The sequence below is a fragment of the Nicotiana sylvestris genome, chromosome 2 (genome assembly GCF_000393655.2).
Source record: "Nicotiana sylvestris chromosome 2, ASM39365v2, whole genome shotgun sequence".
Lineage (NCBI taxonomy): Eukaryota > Viridiplantae > Streptophyta > Magnoliopsida > Solanales > Solanaceae > Nicotiana > Nicotiana sylvestris.
In genome coordinates, this window is record NC_091058.1 from 202,982,366 (window position 1) to 202,993,669 (window position 11,304).

The 11,304-nt window shown below is 34.2% G+C and overlaps 1 protein-coding gene across 1 annotated transcript; it reads right to left on the bottom strand.

Annotated features, from left to right (window-relative positions):
- Positions 1–2,813: 2,813 nt before the first annotated feature.
- On the bottom strand, positions 2,814–7,060 carry LOC104239296 (serine/threonine-protein kinase PCRK1). The gene is made up of 4 exons (XM_070168419.1): positions 6,485–7,060; positions 5,258–5,518; positions 4,130–4,252; positions 2,814–3,778 (listed from the first exon to the last, which is right to left on the bottom strand). Exons 1-4 carry the CDS (start codon positions 6,848–6,850, stop codon positions 3,185–3,187), a joined length of 1,344 nt encoding a protein of 447 aa, XP_070024520.1. The 5' UTR covers positions 6,851–7,060; the 3' UTR covers positions 2,814–3,184.
- Between the last annotated feature and the right edge of the window lie 4,244 nt (positions 7,061–11,304).

An 11,304-nucleotide genomic window follows, 5' to 3' on the forward strand; every position in this document is an offset into this window, starting at 1 on the left:
TTATATCAGGTTCTCGAAATTCCACCGCCCTAAGTGCTAAATGGGCCGTCCCATAGCGGCAACTATGCTCGGTGGGCCAGCTGGCGCATCTGATGAAATGCATAATCATCCTTTGTCCCCATAACATGTCACCGGCCGATTAGTTGCACTTAAAGAACTTACCAATTTCAACTTCTTACGGGGGAAAAAGTGTAGGGTGTAACATGTCATCCTGAATTGTGATGATATCTTATGCAGCGCAAACCCAATCCATTTACTAATTGTATCTGAATGGTATACTTAATTGTGTTAGTATTATATTAGGCATTATTTTAGGTATTAATGTATCATATACAAGTTAGATACAATTGTGTTACAAGTATAATACAATTATCATACAATCATGTTTTAGGTATTGATGTATTATATACAATTCAGATGCAATTATGATACAATTATTATACCATTTCTGCAACTTCTTCTCCTTCTAGTTTCACTTTAAATTTTTACCTAAAACCAACTCTATACTTAACCAATCTCCCTCAAAAATGAGATATAAACTCCAAAAGATACTCTCAATCACTTGCAAGAAAATTGAATCCAAACAAATCACAAAATAGTAAAACCTGAATACCGCATTCAAAGCTTCAAAGCTATCAAATTTAATATTTAGTAGCCATATTAATTTAAATTAATTAACTGCTTATTTTTCTCATTAATTAAATATAGTACAATAAACCTTATGCGCATTGGTGGGTGCCAAACATTATGTGATTTTCGTCATAGGAAGTGGAGACCACCAGTTAGTGAAAAGCTGCGTTTATTGGCAGTCAAATTTGCATAGAAGATGAGAGAGAGCGAGGAGAGGAGAGAAAATAGGAAAGGATATAACTGAATCCCTTAATTGAAGGCATTAATAATGGGGTGAGAATCTTTTATGGAGAATTGTACATGAATTGTTAAAATTGTTAAGATATTTACTAAAAACTAAAAAACTTTGAGAAAAATGATAAGTAAGTCTTTATTACATTATATATAGGGAAAAATCCTAGATAAGAAGCCATGGGAGATGAGTCACCTTAGAAAATCGAATTTATTTCAAGATATTTGATATCTTCGAAAAAGTAAAAAGAATTCATTACGTTTTTTTTTTTTAATTTACTGCTCCAATTAGTGGAGTTTTAATTCAATGCAACCTTTTGGAAAAACATAAAGGGTAATTTACACTAATAACTTATAATTAAGGCTATTAAATACTTTCTCCTTTCACTTTTACTTATCAACTATATTAAGTATATATATATATATATATATATATATATATATATATATATATATATTTTGTTGTCCATTTTAGCAAATCAAGAGAAAAATAATTTTATTACGGTTTTACAACTTATTATTAACTACTCATTTTTCAAATTATTTCTCAAGACTTTTTGAAATACTATCACTGTTATGGTATTATGGCAAAATATTTACTTTTTTTTTTTTTTTGAAAAGTGCAAAATTCATTATGGATGAGCAAAAGTGAACGGAGGGAGTATTTTTTCGAAAGAGTGCAAAAGATCTTAAAAGATAAATAATAGAGATGAATCGGGTATACTACCCTTTTAGTGCGAGGCCCACGAGCAGTAAGGGACTAAGGACTACCATGTACACAAAGAATCCTGTGTTTATGCAAGGCTCGGGATAGACTGCACCACATGAGGGTGTGATATATGCCTGATGTAAGCATCATTGGCTGATTTCATGGTTCGAACTCGTGACATATAGGTCACACAAGACAATTTTACCGTCACACCAAGGCTTCCTTCGAGCAGCAGAACTAAAGAAAAAAGAACTTTTAATAGAGTTGCAACCATAAAACTGCCATTCTTGTTCCGGAGTGGTAGTTCATTCATCATGACTTCAAACCATGTGTCTTGGGCTTTGGTCAAAGAAGGTGTGTTATCTAGAACCACATTTGATAAAAGGGCCACCACTGACTGACATTGTCCATTAACACTGGGCCAAATTTGAAGAATGTTAGAAGACTAATCATTGGCACATTGTTATACAAAGATTATATTATATATATACACATTTGTCAACTACTTGTTCTATTCCGTTATCCACAAAAGTAACTTTTGTTGACGAATTCTTGGTTATCAACAACATTTTGGAAGCCTCCAACATATCTAAGTACTTGTATTAAGTTAATTGTTGTATGTAATTCAATTGGACCATTATATTATAACAAAAATAAGGTGGAGCAAAACTCAAACTAAGATTGGATGCGGCATAGTCACACGTTAGTAAGAACTTACCTGTCCCGGATGATTACAACAAGCCAATGAATGTGCATATACACTCTTTTATACTTAAGATATACATTTTCACTTTAACTTATTGATTCTTAAGGTTAATTGATTAGTTAGGCGTAAACATTTGGGTAAGACTTACCGTCAGATGTTCAGCTAACCTTTTTTTCACATAATTAACTGGAAAGTAGAAAAGATCCGGCTAGACAGCAAAGACCAATATGGTTGTTGAGATTCACACTCATAATTTGAATTCCAGCAAATGTCACTCGTTGGCATAATGCCTTGATACGTGTCTTTAGTTTGTTGGGGTGAAACTCCGCATCTTTATGCTCTTTGGAGGCAAGAAACTCCCGTTCCCTTCAAGAAGATATAAAATTACTAGCTTTTCGTCTAAGGAAAGAGACTTTAAAGTTTCATCGACGCCAACACACTGACAGGGGGAGCATCATGGAAAGCGAGGCTCGACAGCCCTTGACCGGGGCTTTATGAATCATAACTGGATGTTGGCTTGAAGAGAAGTGCAGGAAAAAGAGAAAGGAGCCTCTTTCATTAATTTAAGGGTTGAATACAATCTAGCAAACTAAGTTCATAGAACATATTGCCCTCTAAGTAGCTCTCAACCATTGCAGTGACTTGGTGAGACTGGATATGCTGATCTAAATAGTTGCCTCTGTGGAGGATTAAACTTGAAAGAGAAAAGGATTGTTCCCTATACAAACTACAAGTGGAAATGCATTCCAATTGTGAACTAACACTTCCTAGGCCAAGTACAAGAGAAGATGCTCCTACTAAATTTACACCTCTTTGCAGAAAATATGTAGCAAAGCTGCCGATATCTCCATTCTAAAAAACAAAAATGCTCCATTAGCCAGAGTCCGCAGAACACGAGGGGCAGTATGTTACGATGTTTTGACTAAACCTGCTGTCCAATTCCTCCAATCTAACTTACCAATAGATTTGTTCCTAAAGCTGACCATTTCTTTGAAATCGAAACTCCACTTTTGATTATTGCTTTCCGGTTTTCCTGATTCAACTTCCTCTCTTCCTTCTTCCTTTGTGTCGACACCTTCTTCTGCATCTTCTTCCTTTTCATCTACTGCTTCTTTTGCAGTCTCAGGCACTACTTCAGCTTGAGCTGCTGCATCAGTTATGATATTCCCGAGTGTATCAACGACCTCACTCATTTTAGGGCGAGATCTTGGATTCTTTGCGAGGCATTTGTTGGCCAGTAATGCGAGTCTCTGAGCTGACTTGACACAGTCATGACCTTCAAGTCGAGGGTCAAGAATAAAATGAAATTTCTTTGAGTCTGAAACGTAGGGTCTCACCCATTCCAATAGTTTTTGTTCAGCTCGAGGAAGATTTCGTTCCAACACTCTCCTTCCTGTAATAAGTTCATAAAGGACAACTCCGAAGCTCCAAACATCACTTTTAGCAGTGAGTCTTCCAGTCTGGACATATTCAGGGGCCGCATAGCCTACCGTACCTACAACCTGAGGAATTGCTATGTCAGGCATTGCATAAAGAGACAATATCTAGTGTAGATTATCAAAGACATGAAAAACGGTTCTTATAATATCATGATCTTTCTGCTCGAAGTTTTATACTCCCTCCATCCCATCATATGTGACGTTGTTTGAGTAGGCATAGGTTTAAGAAAGAAAGAAAGACTTTTGAAACCTGTGGTCTAACCCAAGTCATAGACATTAATGGGACGTTTAAGTTTAAATTGTTTTTAAATATAGAAAAATGTTATTCTTTTTGGGATAAACTAAAAAGGAAAGTGTGGGAGTAAGAAAAGAAAAACTTATTAATTCCAGATTGAGAACGCCAAAAAAACTTACTGATGTTGAGACATGGCTTAGTCCTGCAGCTGGACCTTGCCGAGCCAGTCCAAAATCTGAAAGCTTTGCATTAAAGTCTTCATCCAGAAGAATATTTGATGGCTTGAAGTCCCGAAATATCAACTGAGCCAAAGACAGCAGTGGAAAAATAACATAAGGATTACTTCTAGAACCAGAAATGTCAAAGGTTATCAGTTGGCAGTGCTGAAAAGAGGCTGCAATCCTGAATATATCAAGGGACGGCGGACAATATCAAGTTATGCTGCTATCTCTGTTAATAGTCAAAATGAAGTTTGACTTGGGCTTCCATGCACCAATAATGTCATGGTTTTTCTTAGGAGTTTACAAACACATATATAAGAGGGTTTTGGTGAGTTCGCTCTGTAATCGACAAAGTTAAAATTATCTGATTTCATTCTAGAAGGCATAACTTTGACTAACCGTAGAAATGCAAATGCAATTACCATCCAAATTTCAGAATTGCCGGAACGTGCAGTGCTCCATATCCGTTAAGCCAATTGTTCTAAGTGAGACGACTTATCTTTCGGTAACTTGTTCCAAAACCATGCAAATAAATGGCGAATTAGGTATATGAAGCAGTTTGAAGAAACGGACTGCTTTTAGCTTGGATAAACATAAAAAGCCTGGATAAACATCAGATTTGTCTTGTTTACAAAAATCCAGCCAAATGATTATCTTTTTATGGCTTCTTACCTGTCATCCCACGCTATCTCATTTGCTTGGCTCAAACAAAATTAATGAATCTGTTTTAAACATCTCTGACAATTTAGCTAAGCGAACTACTTTTCATTTTGATAAGAATTAGGAAAATATTCGGTAAGATAGTTCACCTTTCCAATATGATTCAAAGGATTAAGTCATTGCATTTACTCAATATCAAGGGACTGAAAGACAAAAAAGAGATTTTTCTTCCTTAAAAAGAAAAATATTAATGGGATGATTTCATCCCTCTTCCTTGAACTGAATTTCTACTACAGTAATGTGAGAAGCTTTTTCCTTAGTAAGGAAATCTTGAAGGAAGAAGCAGGGCGAGGTCATTAAATAAAACACGTGAACTAGCAATTGAGAAAACACGTAGCGGATTCTGAAGAAAGAAGTCTAAATCACCTGAAAATCCATTTCTTCATGCAGATATGCTAATCCACGAGCTGCATCTTGGGCAATTTTTAATCTCAAAGTCCAGGAGAGGGGAGCTCGTGATCGGGCCAACAGATGGTCCTCCAAGCTTTTGTTACGCATGAGTTCATAGACTAAAAGACGTTGCATCCCTCTTTCATCATCCTCCGCACAATAACCGATTAACTTCACTAGATTTGGGTGCTTCACTACACCTAAAAAGTTTACTTCATTAATCCACTCCTTATGCCCCTGAATACTAGACCACAGAAAAATGAAACACATAAGATGATTGTAGAATAACTCGGCTTTACCTTATGAAACACATAAGATAACTGAGCTGAAAGGTGATAGGTAAAGAAATAAACTTGAAGACCACATCTATTATATCCGAGTGGATGATCTCGAGGTCCTATTTTGAATTTATCACCAGTTTTCCCAAATTAAGGATTTTTTCTGGCAGATTATAAAAAATTTATCAGTCTTTTTCTTGAATAGTATATTATTAACCTCCCATCCTAAAATTAACAATAAGAACAAAACAACAAGAAGAACAACAACCACAATACAATCATCATTCCCTTTCAATTTAACACTTTTCGACGGTTAGTTTGATCAATTTCAGAATTAACTGCATTACATTAATATCTTTTATATAGTAAAATAAAATACTTCGGTGTTCGGGCCAGTTCTCGCGCAAGGGTATACCAACAACAACAACAACCCAGTATAATCCCACTTAGTGGGGTCTGGGGAGGGTAGTGTGTACGCAGACCTTACCCCTACCCTGGGGTAGAGAGGCTGTTTCCAAATAGACCCTCGGCATCCTTCCCTCCAAGAACTTCCCACATTGCTCTTGGGTAGACTCGAACTCACAATCTTTTGGTTGGAAGTGGAGGTTGCTTACCATCAGAACAACCCTCATGTTGCAAAGGGTATACCGAAATGACAAAATAATAATAATAATGTTAGACAAAATTCACCTAGCTTATCAGCCCCAGTAATTATTCACATTATAAGCATATAATGAATTTATTTATCTTTTTTAGCCTGTAATTGCATATTAGACCATTTTTACCAGGTTACCAAATTTTTTACACTATCAGGTCACACGAAATGACCTGCCTTATTTTCAAAATTTTATTTACTAAAAAAATAATCTTTGTACTGTTAGTATATATAACTTAATTTTATTTAAAATTGAGGAGAAAAGCATGCCTGGAATCCATGGCGATTCAATCGTTTAACAGCAACTTCCATTTCACCAACAACTCCTCCATACACACACCCAAATCCTCCTTCTCCGATCATTAAACTTCTGCTGAAACCTTTCGTCGCTAATTTCAGCTCATAAAACCCGAAAACTCGCAGATCATTAGCTCGTCGCCGAGTCAAAAACTCGTAAAACTCGAACGAGTCAGTATAATCCCTCGAGTCCGAGTCCAACTCGGACCGTGACCTCCGCGTATCAACGCTGGCACTGCTCGATGCTACGCTCAATGAACGAACCCATGAAACTTTTGATTCTCTGGAACTTAATGTTGCCCCTTCTTCTTCGTCCTTTGTAAAATAGAAGCATTTCATTTCTGTTTATTGGTTTAAATTTCTGGGTGTTGGTTTTAATTTAAGAAAATGCAAAGAGAAGGTAATATTAAATGTAAGGAACAGACAGTTGAAGAAAAGATGAGAGAATGGTCGATTTGAATGAATATGACGAGTCAGTGAGTAGAGTTTGAGGAGCGGGTGAACAAACATCACCTCTTGTACTTGTGACTGTTGGAAAAACATGTTGGTGTTCTCTACCATGATTATTGATTTATATATATTCAAATTTTCTTTTACACCTCTTTTAAAAAAAATTATTTTTATTTTTGTTTTAAGATATGATAATCTCTCTTCATTTAATACTTACTCATAATTAAGGTATTTATAATTTTTAAGAATAATTTAATATTAAGTATAAAATAGAAAAAAAATAATTAATTTACTCTTGATTTCTAAAATAACAAATAATTTGAGATTGCTATTTTTAGAAATCATGACACATAATTTGAGACGGAGTAAGTAGTACATAGTAATTATTATTTATCTATATTGAAAATATATTTTCACTTTTAATTGTCAATTTTAGCAAATAAAGAGAAGATCATATTTATTTCCTGTTTTATCCTTATTACTAATTATTCATTTCACAAATTATTTTCCAAAAATTTTCAAAATATTGTCATTATTATGGATACTATGATAAAATATATTTTATTTATTATTTTTTAAAGTAAAAATGAATGGTGGGCCGTGGGAGTATTAAATTTATGGTGTTGGGTGAAATTCAAAAATATCCAAATTTACAAGTGATAATTGAAAAATAGCCACATTTTTAAAAGGAATTAAAATTTAGCCACTTTTTATGTAAAGATAAATATGAACGAAATCCGGAAAATATTCCAGTATAATATACTGGAGTTCCAACTTAATATACTGGTCCAACATAATATACTGGAAGTTCATACGCATGTGCTCCAATCTCCAGTATATTATGTTGGAACTTTCCGTGTTGCAGCAAAATAGTGGCTATTTTTTAATAACTTTACAAACGTTGGCTATTTTTCTATTACCAGTCTGAAAACTGGCTATCATGTGCTATATTCACTATGGTGTTTGGCTGGAAAGGGAACCATTGCATTTTTATGTGATTATGCTTGGATGAGTACAGATTTAAAAAATAATATTTTCTTTCGATATATTTTTCTTTGTAATTTGTTCTAAAAGTATGACACGGTTTAAATTTTTTTAGCTTTATACTTTTCATTTTATTTTTAATGAAAAACTTTTACCTTATAAATTTTAGTGAATTCAGGATTTAAAATTTATGGGTCCAAATTCCTAACTTTACCACCTTCATTTAATTACTGGGTTCAAAATTTATAATTTCTGGATACTGCATAAATTTTTAACACATATACATGGTCTAAGCTGAAATTTTCAGATGAACCCATAGCTTGTTCGTTGAGTACGTTGCTTTGTAGAGGTGTTTTCGTCATATAAATTTTATGACATATTTTATTCCATAAAATTTAGAAGTCTTTATTTTTTTTCTTAAATTTTATGCCGATTCATATTATGACATAAATGGAAACGGGAGTTATAAAGCAGCATCCTTATTTAACAAACTAAATATATATATATATATATTGTTCGTATATATAAGATTGTAATATATACTCCATAGAATATTGTTCGTATGTCGTGTTGTAGAGAGAGAGAGCCAGAGAGCGCAAACAGTGTACATTTTTTGAAAGAAAATTGTACTATTAGAATGAAGATTTGGAGTTAGTGGTTCAATTGAAAAATTAAGAAAATGAAAGTTTGATATTTCAAAAACATAACTAAAGTCCCAACAGCTTCATTGAGATAATAGTCCTTAGTCCGTTTCGACAAAATAATAATTTTCAATTAAGATATATTGCATAAACTCATATAGTATTTTCAAAATTATAACTTTTAAAATTCTTCTTTTTTTCTTGCATTAATCAAAGGCTGTTACATAAATTAAAATGAGCAGGGAATAAATTTTGTCTAAAGAAACCAAAACACATCTCTGAAAAGTATTCCCACGTGGTGTAGAAAACATTTGAAAATGTTATTTTTTAAAAATTAAGCACAAATGGCGTGCTTAAATCTTCAATTTTCTAAATCACATAGGTGAATATTATACGAAAAGAAACGAAATACCTCACCGGAGGTTTGTGTTATAAACTATTGGTTAATTAAAGGATATGAACTATGAAGTTATTTGGTTAATAATTTAGATACCATGTGCTAATTATGCATTTATGTTGGATTATTTTATTTCGTTCTAACGCGGTACATTAGGAATTCTATACCAATAATCAATTGAATTCACGGTTTACTTTTTTAATTGGTGTATATAGATTACACACGGTTATGCACATATTATAATATCAGCAGAGTTTAGTCATATTTTTTAAATACGTAAACGGCAATTGTGTCTCAAATTTACTAAAATTTTGACCAGAAAGAACTGAATGATGAAGAGAAACCTCAAACATAAATTTGAGTTAATCTCTGTATCTTGAAGGTGATAGGTTTACGTTTAAGTTTCAATGATGACAATATTATCTTATGTTATATTTTCAGGACAAACAAAAATGAAAAAATGAAGATGCTTAGCAAGATTGCTACAAGATTCAAAATAAGGAAATAATGAAGAATCAGTTACTGCATTAATGATCAGTCAAGAAGCAGATTGACTCGTCCTCAATCAAGGGAACTCAGATTGCCAATCATAGTCACTCCTGTTTTAAAGATCGCACTTGCGAATTAATCTCTCCTTGAATTCAGCTGTCACAAGGAAGGTCACATTCGAATCTGGGCCAAGCAAAGAGCAAGATTCGAAGAGGCACCCCTTGGGTCAAATCCCTTAACTAAAGATCCTGTGCCTCCAATTCCGAAAAGGGCTCGACGACTCTTTTCTTTTCTATAAGAAGGTTGCTCTCTCAAGAAGAAGACTACGTTACTACATAAATTGTATTCCAAATCTGTCTACTTCTTAGTTCAAATACTGTAATTCTAAGTTATCAGTGTCTCAAAAGATAGAGAGATATAGAGTACAAAAGAAAGTTGTGTCAACTGATTAGAACTCAAGTGCTGATATTGTACGTTGGAGGTAAACGCCAAAAAAAAATATCAATATTGTAACTTTGTTCAAAGATCTTAAGGGAACCCTTGTGACCCAAGGGAAACTGGATGTAAGTACCACAACGGTACCGAACCAGTATAAATCGTGTGTGTAGTATAAATCGCGTGTGCCTTACTAATTCTTTTTACTGCTTTCACTCTTTCTGTCTTGAAGATAGTCAACTAATACTTATATTAGTCGATCAATTTTAATTAGTAAACAATTTACCCTCTCTATTGTACTTTCAATTGTTATCAGAGCAAGGCTCACAATCTTTGCTTTATCGCTAGTGAGAAGAAGATCAATGGGATCCAATATTGTTGTCGGTGCTCTCTTTCAAGAAGGAACCTCTCAGGTTCGACCCCCTTACTTCAATGATCAGTATTTTTCTCATTGGAAAGTTCGCATGAAAACATATATCATGTCATATGGCATCAAAGTATGGCGTGTGATAAAAAGGGGAAACCTTCCAATTCTTCCCAAGAAGGATGCAAATGGTGAAGTCATCACATCAACTGATCCTCTGGATTTGGACGATTACACTGATGAACAAGCTGTTGTTATCACTATCAATGCAAAAGCAAAAAATCTACTGTACAATGCTATCAGTGGAGAAGAATATGAAAAGATATCCAGTTGTGAGACTGGAAAAGAAATGTGGGATAAACAGAAAGTTTATGAACGAACCAACAAGGTGAAAGAGACTAGAATAAATCTCTTGGTTCGGGCATATGAATTATTTCAAATGAAAGATGGAGAATCTGTTGAATAAATATTTTCCAGGTTCAACAAAATACTTGGAGACCTCAAATCATTTGGAAGACCTATTAAAAGTGGCGAACAGGTTAGAAAGATCCTCAGAAGCCTACATACAATCTGACAACCAAAGGTCATAGCTTTAGAATGTCAAGATCTGGACAAAATCTCCTATGATGAGCTCAGAGGTGATTTATTGCTTTTGAGAAAACTCATCTTGACAGACAAATTCAAGAGAAGAAGAAAATTGTTGCTTTCAAGGCAACTATGGTTGAACCAGAAAATGAAGATGAAGTAGAAGGAGGAGAACAAGATGAAAACATAGCAATGCTCTCGCAAGTTGTGACCAACATGATGAGAAGAAACAGAAAGTACAGAAGAGGTAAGTCTAATTTTAGAAAAGGAAGGGCGAGCAATGAAACAGATAAAAATGATGGAAGATGTTACGAATGTGGAAAGTTCGAACACGTTCAAGCTGACTATCCTGAATTAAAAAAGGAAGCTTAGCAGAAACGTGCAAAAGAAGAAAGCTTTTAGAGCATAGAGTAATGAGGAGGAATCTGATCATGAGGAAATTGCCAAC

Coding starts and splice junctions, on each gene's coding strand:
- LOC104239296 (XM_070168419.1), bottom strand. CDS start 6,850: ATGAAATGCTTCTATTTTACAAAGGACGAAGAAGAAGGGGCAACATTA. Junction 5,519..6,484: donor TGAATCGCCATGGATTCCAG/GCATGCTTTTCT, acceptor TCTAGTATTCAG/GGGCATAAGGAGTGGATTAA. Junction 3,779..4,129: donor TAAGCCATGTCTCAACATCA/GTAAGTTTTTTT, acceptor GCAATTCCTCAG/GTTGTAGGTACGGTAGGCTA.